Source organism: Xenopus laevis, chromosome 5S (genome assembly GCF_017654675.1).
Source record: "Xenopus laevis strain J_2021 chromosome 5S, Xenopus_laevis_v10.1, whole genome shotgun sequence".
Classification (NCBI taxonomy): Eukaryota; Metazoa; Chordata; class Amphibia; order Anura; family Pipidae; genus Xenopus; species Xenopus laevis.
The window spans coordinates 34,361,312-34,388,854 of NC_054380.1; the positions used below are offsets into that span (position 1 = coordinate 34,361,312).

General features: G+C 38.5%; 1 protein-coding gene across 1 annotated transcript; it reads right to left on the reverse strand.

Annotated features, from left to right (window-relative positions):
• Positions 1–1,683: 1,683 nt before the first annotated feature.
• LOC108717807 (neuroblast differentiation-associated protein AHNAK) lies at positions 1,684–24,478 on the reverse strand. Its single transcript, XM_018265162.2, has 5 exons — positions 24,326–24,478; positions 11,812–11,866; positions 9,598–9,748; positions 8,231–8,388; positions 1,684–8,149 (listed from the first exon to the last, which is right to left on the reverse strand). Exons 2-5 carry the CDS (start codon positions 11,812–11,814, stop codon positions 3,416–3,418), a joined length of 5,046 nt encoding a protein of 1,681 aa, XP_018120651.1. The 5' UTR covers positions 11,815–11,866; positions 24,326–24,478; the 3' UTR covers positions 1,684–3,415.
• Positions 24,479–27,543: the final 3,065 nt, after the last annotated feature.

The following is a 27,543-nucleotide window of genomic DNA, read 5'->3' on the forward strand; positions in this document are numbered from 1 at the left end:
GTTGGTGCTGCTGAACTACTAGGAGCAGCACAGTAGCACACCAGTCCCACTCCCCAACACTGCTAGACTAATAGCACTTGGCTGTTAAAGTAGCAAAGTAAAACAACAAAAAAGAAATAAAAGCAGTCCTTACAAGGACTATTGGGTTATTACAGCAGTCAGCAGATGAGATCAGAAGAGATCAGTGCCCACAGCAGGCAGCTACATACAGAGCACTGCAGTAGAAGGTAGATTACTAGCCAGCAAAGCTACCCTAAAATGTCCCTCAAATCCCTGCAGACTTCTGTCCCTCCAATACAGAGCAGTATCAAGTAGATTACTAGCCAGCAAACTTACTATCAACTGTCCCTCAAATCAGTGAAATCACTAGCAGCTCTCTCCCTACACTAGCTCTTCCAAGCACACACAGGCAGAATGAAAAAACGCTGCAGGGCTTCAGTTTATATATGGAAGGGGAGTGGTCCAGGGGGTGTGGGGGTGGTCCAGGAGGGAGAGCTTCCTGATTGGCTGCCATGTATCTGCTGGTCTGGGGTGAGAGGTCAAAAAAAAGCGCCAGGTAAGGCGAACCCAAAATGGCGAACGTCGCGCGACGCGAACAGCCGATGTTCGCGCGAACAAGTTCGCCGGCGAACAGTCCGCGACATCCCTACTTACATTACAGTATTGCTCAACCCTTCAGATAGCACGCGGGCAGATTATAGACTATTGTGCCTGTTCCCCAGTGCCATCTTCCTCCATGTATTTTGGCCTGATGGCCTCAAAGCCCTGATGCATTAGTTTCATGTACATTTTACAATTTCAAAGGGATTCTTTGTCAGTCTATTCCGATTTAAGCTTCTCTGAACTTAATTATGTTACATTAATCTATATTTTTGCCCATTGTGCCTGACCCACCTATTTTGTAATGGGTTGCTATATATATTTTTCAGAAAACAATAACTTTTCTCAGTTTCAGCATTTGAAATATGCTGCATTTTAAGCTGTGGTGTTTTTTTTTTGTGGTTCCACCAATTTATAATACATATGTAACATTAATGCTGCACTGCTTAACCCTTGTTATTAATATAGTAAATATTGTATTTTAAAGTAAAACTGAATCCTGTTCTTATATCCTTTGAGTTCTTAAAGAATAATGTGATTTAACACTTTTCCCTGTTTTTATATTTTCCCTGATTTTACATTTTTCCAAATCTTACACAATTTTTTCCTGTAAAAGGTGGGTTCTACTATATTAGCAATTAAATATAGGGTTTAAATGACTTTCAAATCATCCTATTCTCATTTTATTTACATTTGGCACAATGTAGGGTTGCCACCTTTTCCCGTACCCCCTTCCGAGGGGCAGGAGCTGATGTCATGGGGGGGTCTGTGACATCCAGGGGCAGAGAGATGACATTGCGGGAGCAGGGTGATGATGTAGCAATCAGCAATTGGCCAATCGCTGTATCAGTCTAGGGGAATCCTGCTCAGTTTTCCTAATTTGGAAACTAGGCAGGCGGTTTTGACCCGTGCAGCCCTTCTGAAAAGCGGGGTGTCCGGGTCAAAACCAGACAGTGGCAACCCTAGCACAATGTCCCACACTGTCCATTTGAAGGATCCATTCATGCTTGGTGTGAGTGATTCTAGCTTAGTTATATATGGGTAGAACATTGTTTTAAGCACATTTTTCCCATTGACAAGTCATGCATTTTAATGAATTTTATTAAATAATAAAGCAATACATTTCAATATCTGTAGCAACAGAAGACAATACATAAAAATATATCTATAATACATATAAATGGTTTTACAATAAACTCGGTTCATATATGTCAACATAATGTTGTTGCTCAAAAACTTTATTAGGTTATTCAGAATATTTAAAAGAATAGGTGAAGCAGACCAGCCTGAGAATAAGACGTGTAAGGCCTCTGTACAAATTGTATACAGAACTATTCATTACTTCCTCCCTTTAAGTTTAGGTTAAGTGTGGTTTGGGAAAACGTGTACTGCACTTGCTCATATGAGGTTTTGTGACAAACACAGGCATTTACATCAATGGGCTACATTCTGGAGTATTATCTGACAATAAAAATGATATGAATTAAAACAGAAATGTACATATGCTATTTATAAATTTACTTTATTTCCTGCTTTTTTTTTACATATAAAGTAAAAATGTAATATACTGGTTACTATGTTCACATAATATTTTTTCTTAACCTATGTGTGTGCAAATAAAAGGGCTAATAATCTTCTGCAAATTACCATTATGCAAGTTATTAAATAAAAACCCAAGAACTAAAACGTAATAAATAAATAGGTCAATAAAGAAAGCCCGGGAGAAAAGTACTACAAGAAAGCCAACCTATAGCTGTTGGTGAAAAATGATTCCCAGATTAAACATTAGTACAAAAATAAGTGTCAGGCTACAGGCTAGTTATACCCGATAATGAAGCTATTCCTTCATGTTTGCCTCAAATCTAAGGCTTCAGGGCTGAAAGATGAAAATGTTCTTCCAATAGATTAAAAATGTTTTAGAAGAGTACAAAAAAAGTACTGAACAATAAACACTTTTTTGTGTTAGAAAAATATCTGGAGCCCAAAAATTCATGCAAGACACTTCAAGGAATGGTTCAAGGGATGGGTTTCATAGTGCTTAGAGGAAGTCCTTAATTCATGTCTTTGAGGGAAGGGCAGAACTCACCCAGATGCCTGAGCTCCAAAGAGATATCACTCGTTTTGACTACACAAGACTATGATTCATCAATAGATAGTCGTAAGTGAACCGATGACAAACGAGAGCAAGGAGTTGTGGTCTCATCAAATGTTGATGAAAGAGGCCAGAATCAAATAAAATCTGGACAAAAAGAAGATCCTACTAAATTGGACATACTTTCATCCAACGAAAATGAACCGAATAAAATGGTAGCTTATCTTTTTAGAATGCTATTTTTAAGTAAGTAAATATTTTTAAGTAAGTACACTGGCCAATGTCTATGAAGTGTTTATACGTGGCGGGGAGATGTCAAAGCCAATTTCTGGAAAGCACAATTTTGACTTGAAAAAAATATATATTTGAATTTAGAATGTGGATCAGCTGTGTTGGAATCACATTCCATGTTAGGTCAATTTGTTTTGTTGGGAACCTTGATCAGGGCATTTTGTATCATCACCAAGAGCTTCTGTTTGACCAGAGATTGGCGTTTTCAAAGTTCGGGCATTCATTAACCAGGTTGAATATAGACTCCCACAGTAAGGTCATCATTTTTACAGCTTTACAATTTTGATGGGGAGATTTAAATGTCACTGTTTACTTGGGGTAATTGATATTAATAGGTGGCACCTCTGTTTTACCAGAGAATGGCTCCTTTCACATTGGTGCATTGACTTTTGCAGATGGCAGATCTACAGTATGTCAATATCATCTAATGCATCACTCTCTAGCTTTGGAAGACAGTCTGATATCATTTTTTAGTGTTTGACCTTTTATATGAATACCATCATCTGGCAGTACTTTGACTTTTATTTTAGGGGCACTGAAATTGGCAGATGGCAGGTCAAGACCCAAGCCAGGGCTTCTTCTTTGAGATGGGGATTTCTCTGAACCAGTCAATTGTATTTTACTGTCAGGTAGGTCAATGCTGGGACCTGAAAGAGATGTAGGAAAATGCATGCTCCCTTCTTCACTTTCCATATTAACCTTTGGTGCTGTGATTTCAGTACCTGGGCCTTGTATATTCCCCTCTAATTCTGGAACCACTGCTTTCAAATTAGCATCTGGGATTTTAGATTTAATACCTTTGCCACTAATACTTGGTAAATCTGCATTCAGCTCTGGGCCGCTTAAGTGGACATTATCTTTTGGCAATTGTACATCTGGAATTTTTTTTTTGGCATCTGATTTTCCAAGAGTTGGCAGTTTAAACCATGGCAAGCTCTTTTTATCAGATTCTTCAAAACTGACATCTGGAGCACTATACTTTAGATTTGGCATTGTGATGTTCCCTGATATATTTGGTGGAGAAGCATTTTTTTCCGATTTTGTACATTCCAAGCCTAGGTCAGCATCTGGTAAACCAAGTTTATTCTTGAAAATATGTAAAGTTGGGAATTTGAATTTTGAACCTTTCAAATTAGCTGAGGTTGGTGGACTTTTAAAAGTTCCTTGAGAAATGGTTGCATCTACATTTGGTTTCTCAGAACTTTTAATATTTATCTGTGGTGCATTTAACTCCACTTGTCGAGTTTTCAAGGACCCATCCAACTTTACATCAGGTGTGTCTATGTCAAGACTTGCCGTCTGAGAAGATGAAGGCATTTTAAATTTAGCATTTGTCCTTACATTTGGACCTTTGACATCAATCTGTGGTGCCTTTAAAGAACTGCCCACTTCTAAATCAGGTGTTTCAACTTTGGGACCTGAAATTTGGAATGAACCTGTGTTTTTCAAATTTGGAGCTTCAATTTTCATGTCAGGGCTTTTAAGGTTTATCTGTGGCACATTTATATTGGTATCTAGACCTTTGGTATCTCCTTTTAAATCCATATGGGGTATGTTACCAGTTGCTTCAACCGTTGGGGTTTTTAGGTTTGTTTCTGCTTTGAGTGTATCTCTTTTAAAATTAAAGAAGTTAAATGAAGGTTTTTTCAATTTACCTTTCATTTCAGGCTTTGGAACATCAAGAGTCACCTCTGGATTTTTTAGTGTTGGAATGTGTAAATCACCTTTAGGTAGATTTACTTCTTGACCTTTTACATTTGGCATATCTACATCTACTTTAGCAATACCAGTTTTCACGTCTGGTCCTTTAAGTTTTGGCATATTTATTTCTACTTTAGGAATATTTATTTCTGGACCTTTTATATTAGGCATGTCTACATCTACATTAGGAATACTAACGTTCACATCTGGACCTTCAAGTTTTGGCATATTTATGTCTACACTAGGAAGATTTACTTCTGGACCTTTTACTTTTGTCATGTCTACATCTACTTTAGGCATTCCAAAGTTTACATCTGAACCTTTAAGTTTTGGCATATTTATGTCTAGCTTAGGAAGGTTAATTTCTGGACCTTTTACATTAGGCATGTCTACATCTACTTTAGGAATACCCGTGTTCACATCTGGACCTTTACATTTTGGCATATTAATGTCTACCTTAGGGAGATTCAGTTCTGGTCCTTTTATTTCGGGTGCATGTAAATTGACTTTAGGAAGCTCTACATTGACTCCTGGTCCTTTCAAGTTTGGAACTTGTATATTTGTTTTGGGTAGATGAACATCAGCTTCTGGACATTTCAGTTTTGGAATTTGTAGGTCTGCTTTTGGTAGGTTAAGGTCTTTTCCTTTCATCTCTGGAATGTGGAGATCACCTTTAGGCAGGTCAACATTTATTTCTTGACCTTTTAGTATGATGCCTTGGAAATTGGCTTTGGGGAGGTCTACATTTGCTTCTGGACCATTCAATTCTGGAAACTGTATATCTGCTTTTGGAAGAGCTATATTTACGTCAGAAACTTTCATTTTTGGCATGTGTGAATCTACCTTGGGAAGGTCAAAAGCTAAATCTGGCCCTTTCAGTCCTGGACCATCTATATTTGCTTTAGGAAGTCCACTCACTTTGGGGATCTCTATATCTGATTTAGGTAGACCAACATTAATGTCTGTTCCTTTCAGTTGTGGAACCTGTATATCTGCTTTGGGAAGATCTACTTTCACATCCTGACCTTTCAGTTTTGGGAATTTTATATCTGCTATGGGAAAATCAAAAAGTGCCTTTTTTGGTTTTGAACTTTTAATGTCTGATATATCTATATTTGCTCCTGGGCCACTGATATCTCCTTTTATTCCAGGGCCTGATATATTAATATTGGGAGCATTAACATCTAGCTCTGCTTTTCCTTTCAAATCTATTTTTGATATGTCACCAGCAGCTTCAATATTTGGGGATTTCACATTTATTTCTGCATTGGGTGCATCTTTTTTAAAGCTAAAGAATTTAAATGAGGGTTTTTTAAACTTGCCTTTTACTTTTGATTTTGGGACATCAAGGTTTACCTCTGGACAATTCAGCTTTGGAAGGTGTAAATCAGCTTTAGGAAGATTTACATTAACTTCCTGGCCTTTAATATTTGGTATGCCTACATCGACATTAGGAACACCAACATTTAAGTCTGCGTCTTTCCGTTTTGGCAAATTAATATCTATGTTAGGGAGATCAACATTCATTTCTGGCTCTTTCAGTTTAGGTGCTTGTAAATTGACTTTTGGAAGGTCTACTTTCACTTTTTGTTCTTTAAGTTTTGGAACTTGCATATTTGCTTTGGGTAGATCAACATCAACTTCTGGACCTTTTGGAATCTGTAAATCAAGGTTTGGAATGTCAATGCCAAATCCTTTACCCCTTATTTCTGGAATGTGAAGATCTGGTTTTGGTAGATCAATGTTAGATTCTTGAGTTTTTAGATCAATGGCTTGAAAATTGGCATTTACTTCTGGACCATTCAGTTTTGGAATCTGTATATTTGCTTTGGGGACATCACTGTTTACTTCTAGGCCTTTAAGTTTTGGAATCTGCATATCTGTTTTGGGAATATTAGCATTAACTTCGGACCCTTTCAGTTTTCCAGATTTTACATTTATTTCTGTGTTCGGGGTATCTTTCTTTAAATTAAATAAGCCAAATGAAGGCAGTTTGAACTTCCCTTTTGCTTCTGGTTTTGGGACACCAATGTTGACTTCAGGACTTTTTATTTTTGGAATTTGTAAATCAGCTTTAGGAAGATTTACTTCTGGACTTTTCACTTTTTGCATGTTAATATCTACCTTAGGCATATTAACATTTAGTTCTGGCTCTTTAGGGAGATCTATAGTCATTTCAGAGCCTTTTATTTTTGGCATTTGCAGATCTACTTTTGGAAGGTTAACATTCACTTCCGGACCTTTTGGATTTGGAGTTTGAATATCTACTTTAGGTAGACTGACATTTACTTTTGAATCCTTCAGTTGGGGTACACTGGGAACATCTATGTTCACATCGTGACCTTTCAGTTTTGGAACTTGTAAATCTAATTTCGGAAAGTCAGCATTTCCTTCTGGACATTTTAGCTTTGGAATATTGACAACATTCAATTTTGGACCTTTTAGTTCAGGAGTATGTAAGTCTGTCTTAGGTAGACTGATATTTTGTTCGGGACTATTCAATTTCAGGGGTTGAAAACTAGCACCAGGAAGATCACTTTTCATATCAGGACCTTTTACATTTGGAATTTTTATCTCTGCCTTGGGAAGGTCAACATTTAATTTGTGACCTTTGAGTTTTGGAATCTGTAAATCAACTTTTGGAAGGTCAACATTTACTTCTGGACCTTTTAGCTCTGGAATGTGAGACCCTGCCTTAGATAGATCAACATTAAATTCTGGACTTTTCACTTTGAGGGGTTGAACAGTAGCATCAGGAAGATCACATTTCATATCAGGACCTTTTATATTGGGAAATTTTATATCTGCCTTGGGAAGGACAACATTTATTTCTTGACCTTTGAGTTTTGGAATCTGGAAATCAGCTTTTGGAAGATCAACATTTACGTTTGGACCATTTACTTCCGGAATGTGTAACCCTTCCTTTGGTAAATCAACATTTAATTCTGAGCTTGTTAACACTGATGTTTTCAGATTTGCTTTTGGGGACAAAATTCCCAAATCAAGGATTTCTGAGCCTTTTGTGCTTATTTTAGGAAGATTAACATTTACATCTGGCTCTTTTATACTGGGAATGTTTATTTGTGGATCTGCTGTTGGAAGGTGTGTTTTTATATCAAGACCATTAATTTCAGGAACACTCTTTTCTGCACCTTCAACATTTAATGTTGGACTTCTCCAGTTTGGTACTTGGATGCCATCTTTTGATAGTCTTACATTAACATCTGGACCTTGGACCTTTGGTAGTGAGACATTAGCTTTGGGATCATTGATACTGGGTATTTTAGCATCAATACCAGGTAAATCAAAAGCAAAATCATGCTTATTAGGAGCCTGTGGCAGTTTAAACTTTGACTGTCCATTATTTATGCCTACGTTTGATACATCAGACATGGAAACATATCCTTTAAGATGCGGTCCAATCTTTTTTTTGAAGAGCTCATCATATGTTGAAGAGCTTGCAACCTATAAACACAAAATAATTGTTTCAATATATGTGCTAGGAAGTGAAATATCCAATACTGTTAATAAACAGAATACACTCACCACATGACCTTTCTTTAAACTAAAATCATTCACTTGAGGCAGCTGAATGTCATTTTTAGTATGAAGCTGTAGACCTGCTTTGTATGGTTCTGCTGCTTTTAAAATATTAACATCATCAGCCTTCTGAAAGTTCATTGTGGCCCCAAGGAGTTCATCCCCTGCAAAAAAATGGATTTATTGTTTTTGTTTGTTTTTTTAATCAGTTTTCATATTTGATATACAATGCAGACATCACTGTTAAAAAGTTTGGTTTAAAATTAATGACAGGGCCACTTTAAAATGCCAACAAACCCAGGGCAAAGATCCGATAGGTGAGCAATAAGAAATGTGTGATAGAACAACCCTCAAGAACTTTAATAATAATAAGACAGGCAGTGAAGAAATGGTTTGTTCTCACTGAAGTAGATATCCCCAAGTGTCCTATTCTGGACCAACAGCCATGGGAGCATATAAATGACAAAATGGGGGCACTACAAGAAAAAAAAAAGAAATTAAGATAACCATCCTGTATAACTTTTCCAGTTCATTGAAATGAGGGGTCTGCCATCTCACTTGTTTCTATGGCTTTGCAGCATCATCTCAACATTATAAATATCTTCTTCTCATCACAACTTGATGTCATGTGTGTAAATTTGTGCAACACTTTATACCACTTTATAAATATTCCCCTTTGTGTACCTTGGTAAATTGGCAACGCTCTGGGAGTCATCCATTCTTTATAATAAAGTAAAACAGAAAAAGAATCTTGACTGAAAGATGTCTCTTATCAAAAATTCCAAATGTGAATTATAAACAATATCAGTGTAAAGTGCCGCATAATATGTTGGTGCTACAATCAAACCCTGATTTTATGGTTTTCAGGGGACTGGGGAAAAAAAACTTAAAGCCTGTGAAACCGTAAAATAGGAGTACATAAAATAAGGGTTTTTCTGCAAAATTAATGTAAACTTAAAAAAATAAATTAAAGTTGGGGAAAACTCACATTTACAGGGTATAGGGGGGGTCTGTATGGAAAATGGGACAAAATGATTATGTAAACTGTGGGAAAACATAATTAAAATCCAGGAAATGCTCCCATTGAAATTCATTAAACCAAATCTGAAATCCAGGAAAATGTTAAACGGAGTGCATAAAATCAGGGCAAGTGCCTGTCCAAAGTTATTCTGAAACCTTAACATCGTGTGACTGGTATTTCACTAACTTGCATTTGAAAATTTTGAAAAGGATTTGGTTCAATATTTGTCTAAATCCTTTACAGAAGATTCTGTATTCAGCAAGTGGCTTTGTGCATCTGTAAACAAAATGTAGCACTAAAGGTTATTTTGCAAACCTAAGTTTGCCATTAGTTAAGTGGGATCACTAATTACCTTCTTTTATATCCAAGTTACTTGCAACTGGATCATCTTCCTTTATTCCAGTAATAACACCTCCTTGTTTATTGTCCAGCTGCTGCAGATCACTAATGCTCCCTGGCCTTCCAGTGAGGAGCACCTTCTTGGGGCTGTCCAACAGGTTACTCTAGAATAGGCAGAACAAAAAAATGATCAGATTGGTGGTAGTCAGATAGTGTCACAGGCAAGTTGTTCATGTGACATCAACCATTTGGGTTAAATCAAATTATTTATATTACTTTTAGTGTTTATATGGCAGTTTATTAAATTATTTATATTACTTTTAGGGGGATATTTATCAAAGTCCGAATTTATCTCAATATTTTCTGCTACAAACTCTGATCAAATCCGCTCAGGTTTTTTCCGCTTATTTATTATTACATTTTCCTGAAAATATGCTTTGCGGGGAAAATAATCAGATATTCACGAATTTCACGTTTTTTTTCGGATTTTTCACCCGAAAACTCCAAAAACTTCGGGGTATTGCACGAAACCCAGGGCAGATCAATACATCATTGGGACTTCTCCCATTGACTTATATGCAACCTCGACAGATCTGAGATGCCGGATTTTCAGATTTGGACTTTTCCATCCTCTGGGTTTAATAAATTCCGAAAAATTTGTGATTTTTTTAAAAGTCTGATTTTATAAAAAAAAAATTATGAATTTTTCGTGATTTTTGCATTCAGAGTTTAGTAAATAACCCCCTTAGTGTTTATATGGAAGTTTTATTTGCCTTATTGAGTAAAGCTTGTTTTTTTTTTTTAAAGCAAGTGATTTAGCACTATACAGAGTAATGTCCTCAAAAGGTTGATCATTTATTTCAAGCAGTTTGTTCTTGTCAACTGTTTGAGATCAAGAAAACATTTATACTTTTGTAACATTACCCCTATAGTGAGCAGTTAGCGATCAGATCTGCAGTGTATTTAGTAGTTTGTGGAACAAATCCAGGGCAGCAACTTGTCTGCAAAGTTCTTTATTGGGAAACTGAGTTACACCAGTGTGCAGTGTGTTGCATTCTGTATGTAACACAATTGAGCGGGGGGGGGGGGGTGGAGAACATATAAAAAATTTCAACCATGATATTCATGGTACAAGCTGGTGGGCCATGCAGCTATGTATTGCTGGCAAGCAGAACAAATGGTTTCATTCCTAACTTGTGACTCAGGGAATGGGTTTGGTTTCCCTAACAGCTTCTTGTGCCCCTGGGTGATTCACTTAATCGCTCTATCTCCCCAGCACCAAAGAGTGTAAAATATACTGGGCAGGAACTCAATGTGCCTGAAGAATTCTATGTACCGCACAGGGTGTAATTATTAGATATGAAAATTAAAGCTAAATATAGTAATAACTGAAGACTGGGACAGTAAAGCTGTTAGAAACTGTCTGCAATAGACATAAAAGCATTGCATTGAGGGTTATATAACTAGTAAGGTACAACTCTGTGATTAGATCATAGACTCTGGAAGGACTTGGTTCTGTCCACATGTCAACTCCTTGTGTACAGGCCCGGATTTCTGGAAAGGCCACCAAGGCCGGAGCCTAGGGCAACAGGATTTTAGGGGGCGGTATGCTGCTCAACCAAAACATTTTCTTCAGAAACACTGGGGATGCACAGGCGATATGATAGTTTTTTCAAATTTCCGGTGCACCAATCCCCATTGCTCCGGTCCCAACAACAAAAATTTGCTCTAATAAAGAAGAGTGGGGGCAATGAACGGCAGTGGGCCTAGGGGGTGTCTGCTATCTAAATCCGACCCTGCTTGTGTACTTCTGAAAGTCACATTTCCCAACAAAATTGTGCTCTGGGAGACAGTACTCAATGAGAAGAAGAATGGATAGAAGTATGGGACCTGTTCTCTGGAATGCTCAGGACCTGGGGTTTTCTGGATAAGGGGTCTTTCTGTAATTTGGATCTTCATACCTAAAGTCTACTAAAACATAATTTAAACATTATATAAATCCAATAAGGTTGTTTTGCATCCAGTAAGGATTAATTATATCTTTGTTAGGATCAAGTACAAGGTACTGTTTTATTATTACAGAGAAAAAATATTTGGCTAAAATGGAGTCTGTCCCATCAGCTGAGCTGCCAATGTCAAACATTCTGTAATAAGAAAATAGTTAACTCTTGTCGTGGATTTGTGTTTCGGATTTATTATTTTATTTTTTAGTGCATCATTTACTCACCATTGTGCTAAATCAACCAGAGTATGATGGGAGACCCGAGTAGCTTCTAACATGCCTGCAAAAACCAAATAAAATATATACATGTAATTGACAAAGATCTTGGTTAGTGCTTAAAACATTTATATACAGTATATATATATATTTAGATGCATGGGGTGTGTGGTGTGTAACACACTGATTACAGGACCAGAGTTCAGACATCCCAGAACAGGCAAGCAATATAAGATTAGACACAGGATGACATGTACCACTTCAATGGTGGTATATGTGATCAAATGTCCATGCGGTCTAGTATATTGAAGTAAAACTGTGAGGCAACTCAAAGAAATGATCAATATGCATAGGGCAAGTATCAGGGCGGCATTAGACCCAGATAGGAGGGTGGACCCTGACAAACAGGATATTGCCCAACAACCTGTTGCTAAGCACTGGCGTGAGGCCAGACATGATCCCTCCCAATTTAAGTGTATGGCTATAGACCAGGGATCCCCAACCTTTAGAACCCATGAGCAACATTCAGAAGTAAAAGGAGTTGGGGAGCAACACTAGCATGAAAAATTTTCTTGGGGTACCAAATAAGGGCTGTGATTGGCCATTTAGTAGCCCCTATGTGGCATATCAACCTACAATGTGGCTCCGTTTAGTAGTACATCTGTTTTTTATGCAGCCAAAACTTGCCTCCAAGCCAGGAATTCAAAAATAATCACCTGCTTTGAGGCCACTGGGAGCAACATCCAAGGGGTTGGAGAGTAACATGTTGCTCACAAGCTACTGGTTGGGGATCACTACTATAGACCATATACCTACACCACCTAGGGGTGGAGATACTGAGAAATTACTATTGAAACGTGAAGCCTTTTGGATTTACAAACATGACTGTGTCGCCCCTAAGGGATTAAATGGGCAGTTGCAATTAAGTTGTTTCTTGACATAATAATTTGATGTGTGTTGATACAATCGTGAACATGTCCTTTTCATCTTACAGAAACACATATCTTTTTCACCTCTGTAAGTAACCATCAATTTGTTTACTTTCTTGTCTATGCGTACACAAAGTTCTTTTGTATATACAATGTTTATTTTTAAATATGTTTCCCTTTTTTATGGACCTCCTTCAACACAGAATGTTGACACTGACACCTGCTGGTGAAAAGCCAAATTGCACACGACCACTAAAAGAGAAAGAAAGTGGGAAAAAACATTGTTCTGACGATTCAATTTGGACTGATGACGTCATTTTGGCGCCATACTTCACTGATGGGGGTGGGTATTTAATGATCACATCACAGTGACACAATATCCTTGAAAAAGGTCCCCATGTAGGACCGAAACGTCGGATTAAGATGTAAATCACTTGAAAATAAAAAGGGAATTTTCTTCGCAGTGAGTGCTGATCCTTCTTACTCTGTCTATGCAACCTTGATCGTGCACCACTGGCAACATAATGATTTGAGTGCTGGTACTGTGGGACAACATATATATATATATACTTTGAAAAAGGTCTCAAGGAAGACCAAAACGTTGGAATAATAAATGAAATGTATCTCTTTTCACCATATTTTAAGTCCTGTTAGTGTCTTGCTTTACATGATATTCTGTACGACTTTTCTGCAGTGTGCACCCAGGCCTTTTCTCCAGTAAGTGACTGCAGTGTGTGTGTTTGTGTTTAAATACAGTTTTTTCTCCTTCTTCTTTATAGATATATTGTTCACAAAGGCTCACAGAAGGAGGTTTCAGCTGTGTGTACGGCATTTAACCCTCTGGGTTTACTTATGATGTGGATTATGTGGCTGCTTTCCCAAGGCTGTTATCTGACACTGATATGAAACCTCTGTTGCATGTGTGTGCATGAGTATGTGCATATTTAGAGAGACAAGATCACATGCTATTGTGCAAGGTTCTTTAGATTATATGTTTAAGAATTCCCAGTATACAGTTCAGAGTTCAGATCTCAGAATTTTTACTATTAAATAAGAGAACATGCTGCATGCATGTGTACATGCTTGTAGAATCATCCTGATATGACGTACAAAAACCTGAATTGTTTTGGCCTTATTTCACAAGTATAGGACATTATAATACTGTAGGTTCTATTGTATTTAATCATACGAGAGCTTTGTTCCACAGAGCCTCTGTCTAAACTGTGATTTCAGCAATCCAGTAAAGCATTAAACTCCTGACACACTGTACAGTACTTCTTAGCCTAAGGACATTTCTGTTTGTTTAGATTTTCTAACATTGCCTTTCTGTATTAAGATTTAGGTAAAAATGTGGATGTCTTACATTCCTGCAGCTTCCAGTCTATTCTGAAATGAACAGCACCTCGGGGAAGGGGGGTGGGGTCAAAATAGTTTTGATCTGCATCAGAAAAGGTTGCAAAAACATACACTTTGGTGACCCAGATTTCAATTTCAGGCAATAACATTTTTTAAAGGGAACACTTTCAAATGCCTTTTTTTTTTGACAGTTTGGCGCAGGGTTATCTGTTCCGTTGGGCAGAAGGCATCATAGCTTTCGTTTTTGCACAGTTTTTGCATTTAAATCACCACGTTAGTTATATTTTGGAAAAATGCTTTTTTATTTAATGAAAGTAAATGCTTTTGCTGTAGTCAACACACTGCTCTTGAATTTTATTGCCTGCTGCAATAGTGCAAGCATGAAATGCTATATTTATTCTGTAGAATGTTATACCATAAACGAGTAAACAGCTCTAGAAACTCTCCGTTTGTTTAGGATAGCAGCTGCAGTATTAGCTTGGTGTGACATCACTTCCTGCCTGAGTCTCTCCCTGCTCACTTATAGCTCTGGGCTCAGATTACAGCAGAGAGGGGGGGGAAGAGGAGCAAACTGAGCATGCTCACGCCTGGGGCAAGTAAGTTTAAGCTGAAAGCAGGAAGTCTGATACAGAAGCCCATTTGTACACAATAGAAGGAAAGAAATGCTGTGTTTCTTTTGACAGAGGAGAGCAGCACTACTTTGAGGGTTTATTGGTATATTTAGGTGGACCTTTCTGATAACGCTTACTTAGTTTTAACCTTTCCTTCTCCTTTAAGCTCTTTTGGGCAGGGCCCTCTTCATCTTTTGTATTAGTTACTGGTCACTATGTATGACATTATGTTCTTTGTATAAAAACATTTATTGTACAGCACTGTGGAATATGCTGGTGGTCTAAAAATAGATATTAATATTAATAATAATATTTATAATAATAATGTAGAAAAAAAGCACAGGTTAATTCTTCTTCATGGACCCCCTGTGCCACAATGCAGCAGTGCTAATCCCCATTAATGCCCGCCCATGCATGTGGGGGGTGATGTTAAATCCGATGCCTAGGGTGGCACAGGACCTAAATACAGCTCTTTATGTTTAGGAGACTAATGGTGTAGACTAGAGACTACAGAATAAAGCTTTATAAATTAATTTTATATAATTACTGGTATTGGGCATTATTATCCAGAATGCTCGGGACCTGGAGTTTGGATCTTCATACCATGAGTCTATTAGAAAATCATGTAAAAGTTAAATAGACCCAATAGGCTGGTTTTGCTTCCAATAAGGATTAGTCTGGATAATTACAGAGAAAATTTTTTAAAAAATTGGATTATTTGGATGAAATGGAGTCTATAGAAGACAATCTTTACGTAATTCTGAGCTTTTTGGATAACGGGCTTCTGGATAATGGATCCCATACCTGTACAATATACCATTAATGTGAAGAACAGCCAGCAGATCATTTGGGTTCATTTATCAAGGGCTAAGTTCAAGAGCAGGAAGGCTAAGGCCCGTAAATCAAATCCCTTATTACTTTTGGCCGATTTTGTGAAAAAGACTGGATCCTTGTGACACTGTTCCAGCCCCACTGTATTTTATTTAACACGTTTTTAAATACATTTTACCTATGTCTGTGGTCACTTTCCCAGATTCCCAGTCAACCATGTATAGTAATAAACTTATGGAAGGCACTCCATCAATAAATCAGAAACATGATTCTTGTTTACTTTCAGGTATCAGCAGCAGCCCCTGAGTTACTGTTGAGGGCCCATCAAAACCATCATCAACACACTTGGCCAAGCATCTAAATCTGTGCATTTGGGTGCACTGGGTAGAAATTAAAATAAAGACCCATTTATACACTACATCAATGTCAAAATAGCTTTCTGGAGTCAAAAACTTGGAGTATATTTGTTGGGTGGATGCAACCAGACAATTAAAAAGTCAAAAATAAATCTACCCAAACAATAATACAAATAAATGAATGAAAGAAGGCCTACACACAGCAACCGATAGATGTCACCTATGACAAGGCATGAAGCCTCTCCTGCTCTATCTCAAACTCTCTTCCCAATCTTGTTGTTGCCTTTAACATCTATATCTTGCTACCACTATATGTCACAGCAAACATTTTTCACTTGAGAAATATCAAAATTATATTTACACTTTACAAACATTACACTGTCAAAGCAACCAAGTGAACAACTGCTATTGACAAGTGCTGATGCAAACAGCCAATGAATAAACAGACGTCAAGGCCTTCATTATACAGTAGTTACACTATGTATGTCTGGAGATTAAAAGAGAACTAAAGTTTAACTAAAGAAGTAGCTAGAAATGTTGGTCATTATGTTGTGTGCTTCTGTACCAGACCAAGGCAACCACAGCCCTTTAGCTGTAAAGATCTGTGTCTCCAAAGATGCCCCAGTAGCTCCCCATCTTCTTTTCTGCTGATTCACTGCACATGCTCTGTGCTGCTGTCACTTACTGAGCTTAGGGACCCACTCACAATATACAGTACACATAGAATAGAATGTCACAATATAAAGCTGATTAGTAATTAATACAGATGATTACTACATGACAGCAAAGAAACCAATGCAACTAATCAGCCCTGTAGCATCATCTTATATTACAGGTCAACCTCATTTTCTGCTTGTGAATTTGAGATGACCCCTAAGTTTAGCTTCTCAACAGCTGCTCAGAGCCCACTGAGCATGTGAGTGTCGCAGACACTTTCCAAGATGGTGACCCCCTGTGACAAGTTTGAAGTCCTGGATCATTGCTGCTATTGACAAGCTGAAACTTTAGGCTTGTGCAATAAGTTCAGTATATAAAATATGCCATTTTTAGCCATATTCATTTTTAGGATTCAGTTCTCCTTTAAGGGGGTGGTTTATCAATTTTGAATAATACATTTTTCAAGAATTTTTATTTTTTTTGCGCCAAAACAGATTAATTCTAATTATGCTCTGAACTTGTATGTACGATATTTTTTAAGCATAAATATTTGTAAAGCTCGAATGTAAAACTAGAAGAAGAAGCTGAGTTAATGTAGAAGTCAATTGAGCCATCTTTGGCAAGTTTTTAATATTTTTCAGCCCATTGGATAAGTAAAAATTTAAGCTATTCAAATTTTTTTACCAAATTTTTTTTGTTTGACACAAATAGGATGAGCAGACTGCCATTTGTACATCAGGTTATACACACTGTGCTCACTCTGTGGCCTCCAAGTGCAAATTGTTCAACACTCCCAGGGTCAGACTGGCCAACTTGGGTACTGAAAGAAAACCAGTGGGCTCAGGTCCTGTTGGACCCCACTAGCCTGAGCACATTGGCAGGTGATGTGTTGGATTGCCTTTGTTGGGAATGCGTCTTGGTCTTTCAATGACTTGGTCTTTCAGTGGGTCCTGGGTATGCCAATGAACACTCACCAACCCATTTGTTAGAAAATGTAACTGTAGAACCAGAGCTGGAATTAGGGGCAGGTAGAGGAGAAAAGTGTCTAGAGAGCAAAAGTTTGAGGGGTGCCTCTTTTGTTGCCTACCCCTAGTCTGGGTCCTTGTGTCCCCCACCGTTGCTCTTCTTTTACTGTCCAATTGTTGGTGTGCCTGCATGTCTGGACTCATTTATAAAGGTAGTGGCCAGGTGCATTTCATAGGGCGCCTGGCCGGCTTGGCCTGCCACTGTGTAGAACTGCTAATTTCATTTATCTATTCAACATCTCATATTTCCATCAAATTCTTATTGCCAGGCCTTTTTTTTAAGTCTAATCACAGTGTAATATTAACAAGCAAAATCTGCATGATAATACCTATGTGTTAGATAACAATAAGATGAATGATGTACCATGGGTAGTGTTGGACTGGCCCACCGGGATACCAGGAAAACTCCCAGTTGGCCCAGGTGTCAGTGGATCCTCTTGCTTTTATCCATTGGGCCTATTTCATGGTCATTCCCTATTTCTTTATGGGGAAAAATGCTTAATAATGGAAGAATATAGTAAGTAGATATAAAATATTGGAGAATAAAGAGTGAGCATAGGAGAAATAATAATTTGGAAAGTGAGCCCATGGTGTAAGGTTTTCTGGTGGACGCCTGGCGTGCCAGTCTGACAGTGACCATGGGTAGTGTTCATTCTCACTGGAATCCTCATGCATCTATAATTAAGCTTGCCTCCTGCTACTGTAATTCATTTGAATAGGAAATAAGCAGATGTGGAGCTTTAATTGATTTTTGGATAGAAAAGTTGTAACAAATAAAGACCACTTCCAAGGATCAGTTCAGGGATCAGTCAGGCCCTAGTATTTTTTGCAGGATGTTCAGCTGAACCAAATCGAAACCCTTAAGTTAAGCAACTTTAAAGCTGTGGAAAAAATATTTCTCAAATTGGAACATGCATATTAGGATTTGCAATCAGTTGCAAAGGGATGGTTGGATCCTGGTGCATCTCTGCAAATAAAACAGAACTGCAGGAGGTGATTGGGTTTACTTTTAAATGGCTGAAATACATTGGGGAAAAAATAAATATCACTTATATTAGTGTGGAGGTATTTTATTCCTTTAACTTCCACCCTTGCATTGAAACCAGTATTGTCATCAGTGGGGACAGCTGGGACACTTGTAGAGGGCATAGAGTATTTTAGGCCCAGGGAGACCTTTCATTCCCTGCAAGCGAGACAATATTTAAGGCCTGTTGTGCTGGTTATTGGGTGAACTGACAGTTGTATGAGGCCCCAGGTTTCAACAACCCTGATCAGAAAGAAACAATCACCAAGGTTCATGTGTGAGGAGTACACATGTTTGGAACCAGAGGTTACAGGGTTCCTAATGAGTAGTGCATCATAAATCAGCCCTAGGTAAGATACTAGAGAATGCTGACAGTTGTAGTCCAGCAGGTGGAGCAACGATGCTATAGAAGCTGCATGTCCCCTTTAACTGAATAATAAAAACCTAAATACACATGGGGTTTCCTTACTTATTGTTGGCAGCTGTGGTAGAATAAATATGTTCAAATGAATGATTCAGCTACGGTGAGCAATAGGCTTGATATTTTAATTGAATAATTATATAATTTAATTAAGGTGAAACTATCTTAGAAACTCTCATGCCAGAAGCCTTGTTATACCAGTTTTTATAAATATACAAAGTATGTTATGTGTAAACCAAGATCAGTTCAGTTTTACTTGCTCTGTAACAGGTATTACACGTGGCAAACAGCAGGAATTAAATCAAAGGGAGGGGAGGGTTTCATGTAAGATCTAATTCACATGGATATATTATAGAATGAAGCAGTTGTTATATGATCACTGTTGGAAAAACAACATTTGTTTAGGCTATCCTTTATCCTTTTAAGGAAAATGCCTTAGTTTAGGCACGCTCCCACTGACAAGGTATATACATTAATGGAACAAAAAACAAACTTACAGTTTGAAATAGATTCCCCTTACTTTTAAAAAGATGCTTTTTAAATGAGAGGGAAAGGCATGCAGCACTTGGGGGTTGCCAAATGTTAGTCACCCCCAAGTGAATGTATCAACTTACCTGAAACCCCGGGCCGGTGCTCCTATTAGCAGAAAACTGCACTGGCCCGGGTTTATACCAGTGAGCACCAGGGAGAGATTTTCTTCCATCTTCCTCCTTCTTCACACGGCTGTGCATGAGCAGTAGAACGAAAAGCCAAAGTTTAACTAAAAAGTCGGCTGTTTCATTCAACTGCGCATGCGTTTGCCCCGGGAAATTCGAAGAAAGAAGAAGACGGAAGTGGATCACACAGGGGTGCTCCCTGGTACAACCCTGGGCCAGTGCAGTTTTCTGCTGATAGGAGCACCAGCCTGGGGTTTCAGGTAAGTCGATGTGTAACATTTGGCACCCCCAAGTGCTGCAAGCCTTTCCTTCTCCTTTAAGACTCAGTATTGGTGGGAATTAGGGTTGCCCCCTTTTCATAAAATTTCCACCGGCCGGTGGTGACCAAAGGGGCAGGTCATGACATAAAAAAGGTGGAGCCATGGCACACAATGGCCATAAGGCAGAGAAAAGGTATGTTTTGAGTGGATTGGGGGCGGATCAAGGGCTTTTGTTCAGGGTATTACAAATTTACCAGCAGCTTCATTGCTGGTAAATTTGTAATACTGGCCCTGGCCTTGACAGGTGTTTTAACGGCTTGGCCGGTAAAATACCAGCCGTGTGGCAACCCTAGTGGAAATCAAACCTGGCACCTGTGCCAGACACACCTGACAATCTTTTAGACCCCAGTTGTGCCGCTTTTACTCAATGTCCAGTATCCACTTTTAATCAGGGGTCATTTATGACTGCAAGCACAGTGTGAAAAATGCATTTTTGTTATTCATAATGCAATATTTTTTCAGTATGCAGAAAGATGCACCAGCTACAATTGTGCCCAGTGCATTAAAACAGAGGTGTGTGCATGGGGTAGCAAATTGGATGCAAGTTGTGCGGAGCAGGATAGCATCACTTGAGTTTGTGTGTTATATTTGCTGAATCTATTGGTTTATCCTGCTGTAGGAATCCTAGAATTGCTGCCACATTCAGAGCTGCCAGGGTACCCAGGTTCCCCAGCGTCAACAGGGGCACTAGCACTCAATTCAGCAGAAGAAGCAGGAAGGACACATGTGTAAAGATTGGGTCAATAAGCGCAACATTTGGGTGTTCAATAATGTGATGTGAATGTAATAATATGTTGTCTCAATGGGATTGGATGGATACCTAATGCCATTTTGGCTGAGACAAAAGAGATTGTCGAGTTTAGGAATAAGCAAGCCTTTTCATAAGTTTTTAGGAGCCAGCATGATAAACACAAGCCATTGCTTTTTTGCTGCTCTAAACAGTACAAGCCATTCTGTGAATATCATCCTGCCTGACTGCATTCTTGGCCTCACCATTTTTAACCATTAACCATCCTGTCAGCCTGCTCTCCGTGCCCCTCCAACCTTATCTTAGCATCAATCACATTCTTTATTTAACTGGATCACACAGGACCTCTCATCAATATCTCAGGATTTGTCACTTTACGAATAACTCAAATTCCCCAAATTGTCACACCCCAGCTGAGATAGCTCAGATTCTTGTGTTGTTTTTATCTGATGTGACTTTTTGTGCTTTAAATGATCTTGAAAGTCTTAAGTAATACAAGATCATGTGTTTATAATTTATACCAGAAGGATTCTACTTATTAAATTGAACAATAATGTACTTTGTTCTCTACTAGGTGCAGCATGCTTAGGTTTACTTACCTTTAACAGAAAGTACAAAGGGTTCCAACAAGTATTTCTGTGTTTTGGTTCTGTGGCACATTTGATAGGACATAGTACCTATACTAATGGCATCATAAACTCAAACATGCACATCAGATGCCTATACATAGAAGAGATGTGCCTACCTAAAACAGAAGTTCTTAATGCACATTATAGACATTATATGCACCAGTTAGGACTGTGGTGCAAGGCCTATCCAATAAATTACCATTATTGTCTTGTTCTTCATCATCAGTTGTGCTCCGCACCACTATACAACTGGGGATTATACAGTCTGAGGTCTAATAATATCTACTTGTACAAATAGCACATTGCAGCCTAGAGCAGTCCCCGTGAAAGTAGCAATGTTTAGACCAACATCCATATTTATATTTGGAAACAAGGTCTCAAAAAGACCAGGACTGGATCATTATCTGGATCATTCGACTCAACATCGCAGAGATTTTTGTACAATGAAAAACAGCATTTATTAAAATGAATCCTAAAGTAGCTTGTTATGTTCCTTGACTTATTTATTGTATCATTGAACTGCAGCTTGTACTGCCTACTGAAACTCAGCTGGTCTTCTGGAACCCTGCACGCTTAGGACATTTGGCCTCTGGAAACTCGCTGTAAACCAAGGCAGAGAGGTCAACCAACCGTTTGCCATGAGGAAGATAATGATCCAGTCCTGGTATTTTCGAGACCTTATTTCACTTTAACATGAAGAGGGAGTTAGGCCTTAAAAAAGCAGGATCATCTTCCTCGTGACATGGAGCTGGTTGACCTTACTGCCAAGGAGGGGTGCCGTGCATATATCATAGAATATGATGAGAATTTATATCTGATCTTCTAGCTAAGCATGAGGGACTATATTGAAAAATCTTGTTTTGCAACACCTGGATAAGCACCTCTTACCTATCCCTCATTTTTTAATATTTCAAATACAATCCATAATAAGTAACAACAGTTTTATTAGTCATTGTTAATATACCAAAATCATTTTTATTAATACAATAGATCTGGCAGTTCAGCGGAATCAGTAATGTAACTAACCCCCACCGGGCTCAGGTGCAGGCCGTGCAGCTGGGCTCCTCCTCCAAAAGCAGCAGATTTGATTGCATGCAAACCGCCAGCGGGCCTAATGGGGGTGCAGTTGCACCCCCCACACCCCAAGTAGTTGCGCCACTGAATGGAATTACATACAATTACATGCACAGGTTGGGCTACATGGGTGCCTTTTTCCATTGAATGCACAAGGGCAGCTAACAATGAAGTGGTTGGAAGAATGGGCATTCCATTGGTTGTGGGGACACCCCATAGTAGTTGTCGTTTAAACCACATTACAGATGTATTCTGTCCTACAGCTCCATCATTCAAAAAAGCAGATGGAAGTGCCTGCAGCTTTTCTCTGTTCTCAGGTGTCATCCCAAATGGCTGTTATGTCTCCCTGCATCCTGCTGTACCTTGTGTATCTTGGACCAGATACATTGATTAAATAATGATCTTTTTATTGCTTAGGCTGCCCCCATTAATTCTGATGCATACTATTTAGAAATACGACAACTGAGTCAGCCAATAAACCATTAGATTTAATAGAATATGCTCCTTCCCTCTTAGGGCAGGACTCCACGGATGATTCCACCGCGATCATATTGTCGAATCATGTTGCAGTGTTGATGCAACGCGACTGTCGGATGCAGATGCGCGTCTGCATCCGACAGTCATATCGCGTCGCATCAACAATGCGACACGATCCGACAATAGCATTACTTGCCTTATTTCCGTCGCTTCCGACGTGACGCCTGCGTTTTTGCGGATCACGGCGGAATCGTCCGTGGAGTCCTGCCCTCATGTGCCCAAATGCAATCTACCTTACCTATGCTAATAGCAGTATAATGTCTTATTTAAGGGTGTGTCACCCAGTATCTCCAACAAGCCATAGCTTGCCCTCCAGCTTCATTGTGAGAATTGTAATCCACCAATAATTCGGGAACATGGTTTACACTAGAGGTTCCCACCAGGGATCATTTAGCAATTTAATTTTAATTCCATGGACACAACCACCAGTTTGTATTATGTATACATGGTAGCATAGTTCTGCATTTTAATAGAAATACTAGATTCTTTATCAGTGTGTAAGAAATGATAAATGTACAACTGCATTTACATAGCTCACAATTATATGTTTTTAGTTTATTGTTATTTTATTTCATCTTTTTTTAATTTTATTGTAGGTTTTTCATTTTGTTTTGTTTTGTTTACATTGTTAACTATACCACACTGCTAGTATCCATTTACATTGTAAATGCCTTTCAAAACCATGTGAATATTTCAAAAGTTTACAAAGGAATGTAACAATTGAAGTTGTGTAATGCATTTTATTTGAGCAATAATGGTTATGATGTTAAAAAAAAAAGAAGAAATAGATTATGAAACCTTTCCCAGATGTTTTATGAGCAGAGTTAAAAAATGAATAAAAGTCTGTTGTTCTGTCAATACATAACAAGCTACTCAATTACAGGTATGGGACCTGTTATCCAGAATGCTCGGGACCTGGGGGTTTCCAGATAAGGGCTTGTTCTGTAATTTGGATCTTCATACTGTAAGTCTACTTAAACATAATTTAATATTAATTAAACCTCATAAGTTTGTTTTGACTCCAGTAAGGATTATTTATATCTTAGTTGGGATCAAGAAAAGGTACTGTTTTTTATTACAGAGAAAAATGGAATCATATTTCAAACTTTGAGTTATTTGATGATAATGAAGACTATGGGAGATTACTTTTTCGTAATTTGGTGCTTTCTGGATAACGGGTTTCCGGATAATGGATCCAATATATGTACTGTTATAACTGTGGCATAAGTGTAAAATACCTAAGCATCACTAGCTCTATGCAGAAATGGTAACAGCATTCTATACACAACCTAGTTCTCTTGCACTGACACATCCATAGCATTAGTAATGGGAGCTGCTAGTCTTCTTACCTTTGGACGAGGGCCTGTGAGTAACATTCAGGTCTTCAGACAACTGGCAAGTGATGTTCGTCTCTTGCAACAAATGTAACTATCCTTTAAAGAACACAAACGAGTATAGCAAGGTGAAATATGTGGGGAGGTCACATTATGTGACAGAGGGACAGGGAGGCAAGGCATTGCTACAAGTGTATATTACATTACATTCATAGGATAAGCATATATTACATTTTGCACATTGAAGCACCACACGGAGCAGGGGAGGATTCCTGAAAAAAATGGTCAACTCCCTAATTCAGAAAACTGAACAGCGTGATCTGTGTCTGCTTTTAGAAATCAGCTGGGTGAATACTGTGACGGCAGCAAATTGTAATAATAGGTGTTCTCTAGATGGATATGAAATCAGAATATTGCAGCCTAAAAGCTTTCAGCTTGATATGGTATTTTATATACAGGTATGGGATCCGCTATCCGGAAACCCATTATCCAGAAAGCTCTGAATTACAGAAAGGCTGCCTCCCTAAGTGTAAATTTACTAAAGGGCGAAGTGAGTAACGCGGGCAAAAATGCGCCAGACTTGCCTTCGCCACCTCAGACCAGGCAAAGTGCAATAGAGTAGATACGACTTCCTAAAAAAATAGTTAAAAAATTTTCTAAGTCCCAAAAAACACTAGGGTATTTTCCTTTTTTCAGGATGATAGGCTGCAAAAGAGCAAAAAAAAATTTTGGGGGGGAAACCGGCTTCCCCCCTACATTTCCTAACATATGGCACATAAACTATACACTGGGCTCGTGTAGGGCAATTTAACAACTTTATTTTCTTTTATTGAGGTTTCCCAGGCTTGTGTAGTGTAATGTATTTGCTGCAACATATACGTCCATTCAACTTTATCTTCCCACCGTATGCAAATTAGCCAACGCTAGCACAACTTCGCTTCTCTTGGCGCAGTAACGCTAGCGCAACCTCGCCAGCATTTGGCACCCTGGACGCAACTTCGGATTTTAGTGAATTAGCGTTGTCCTGGTGAATCCATACCTGGTGAAGTGTTGTGCTGTGAGCCAAGCCGTCGCTGGCAAATTTTCGGAGGTTAATGAATTTGCCCCATAGACTTCATTTTATCCAAATAATCCAATTTTTTAAATGTATTTCCTTTTTTTCAGTAATTAAGAAACAGTACCGTGTACTTGATCCAAACTAAGATACAATTAATCCTTATTGGAAGCAAAATTATCCTATTGGGTTTATTTAATGGTTATATGATTTTCGAGTCGATTCAATGCATGAATATCCAAATTACAGTAAGAGCTGTCATTGTCATCTCCAGACTTTTTTTTTATGGATTTCTAGGACTCCTTTTCCTACATGGGTGCAATTCACCAGAACTGGCTGAACAGTTGACTTGGCTCTCACCAAGGAGCATGTATGGGTGCAAGAACCTTTGTGAATATTTGGTGACCATTTTAGAGCTTTGGCAGTTGTGTTTGCGTTCAAAACTAATTTCTATAGTGCCTTTTATTGATGGGTTACACAAACACCATATGAAAGAGTGTAGGTAATGGTATCACATAGGGCATATCATTCTTGTGGGTACCACAATCACTATATTATGGAACCTGTTATTCAGAATGCTCGGGACCTGGGGTTTTCTGAATAATGGATCTTTCCATAATTTGGATCTTCATACCTTAAGTTTACTAGAAAATCATGTAAACATTAAATAAATCCAATAGGCTGGTTTTGCTTCCAGTAAGGATTAATTACATCTTAGTTTGGATAAAGTACAAGGTGCTGTTTTATTATTACGGAGAGAAAGGAAATTGTTTTTAAAAATTGGATTGTTTGGATAAAATGGAGTCTATGGGAGACGGCCATAATTTGGAGCTTTCTGGATAACGGATTCCATACCTGTAACAGGGCACCCAGGGTTTCAGGTGGGGAGCTGTTCTGGGTTGTAGGGGCACATAGGCAGATGGTGAATTTTCTGTTTTTTGTCACTGGCCCCTTCTAAAAAACAAATTTTCTGTAAGGCTACAATTTTACTGTTATTTGCAGATTTTATTACTTGTATTTCTGTTCAGGCCTCTCCTTCATTTTCCATTCCCCTAATTCAAATCTATGCATGGTTGCTTGGGTGATCTGGACCCTAGCAACCAGATGAAATCACAATCTGGATTGCTGCTGAATAAAAAAACACTATAAGTTGTAAAAAAATGAAAGACAATTGCAAGTTGCCTCAGAATATCTAACTAACTTAACTAAAAATTAACAAAACTATGACAAAGTAAGAAAAACATAAAAAGCACAAGTTGCTTTTCATGAGGAAAGAGTTAATTCAAGACTGGAGCGAGGGTGATAAGGAAATTATAGATGCAGATAGTGAGTAAGCCTTTAGAGATGATGAAATCTGCAGCAAATGTTCATATTCAGTGAGGATCCTACTTGTCAGTCCTCATTTCTGCAATGCCTTCAGTTCCCAGTCTCTACTCAACCCCGCCTATATCTGTGACTTGATTGGCTAATTCTACTGTCTGTCAAGAGAGCTGCACTCTGATTGGGGAAACCACAAGGAATAAGATCCAATCAGAGTGCAGCTGTTTACAACAGAACCGGAGCTTTCAGTATTGAAGAGACCAAGCAGCACAGAACAAGTCAGAAATGGAGTGAGTTGTTTGGAGTGAGTCCAATCCTGTTGGTCAATGGGCCATCACTAACACTGAATACACCAAATGGGCTACTACACAGGCCTTATCCATGGAGCACAACTTCTTTTTCATGTCAAGAGCATGTAGCAGGGCCATTGGGAGTTGCGGTGGCCAACGTTGCGTCTGCTGAAGAGAGAAGGTAATGGAAAATAAAATAAGCAGACAACCTCTATAAACAATGAAAGTAGATGCCAATCAATTCATGTACAGTGGCCGAAAGAGCCTATTTTGTTTTCCATGGCCTTTAAATTGGGTTTCAATAATTAGTAAAATCTTTCACTGTAGTATAGCATACCAAAACCATTGAATACAGAGTTTAATCAAAGCATGCATTTAAATGCATGTAAGTAATCAGGGTCAGACTGGGGGGCCAGGGTCCAACGGGACTCCTTTCCAGGGCCGCTCTCCAGGGCCCCCTCTGGACTCCCTACTGTGCCACAAATTGTTTTTTGGGTTTTTTAGGGCCAGGAGATCGGGAAAGGGGGTCTGGGCCCACAAGGTTTTTTACCGGTGTCTCGCCGGGCCAG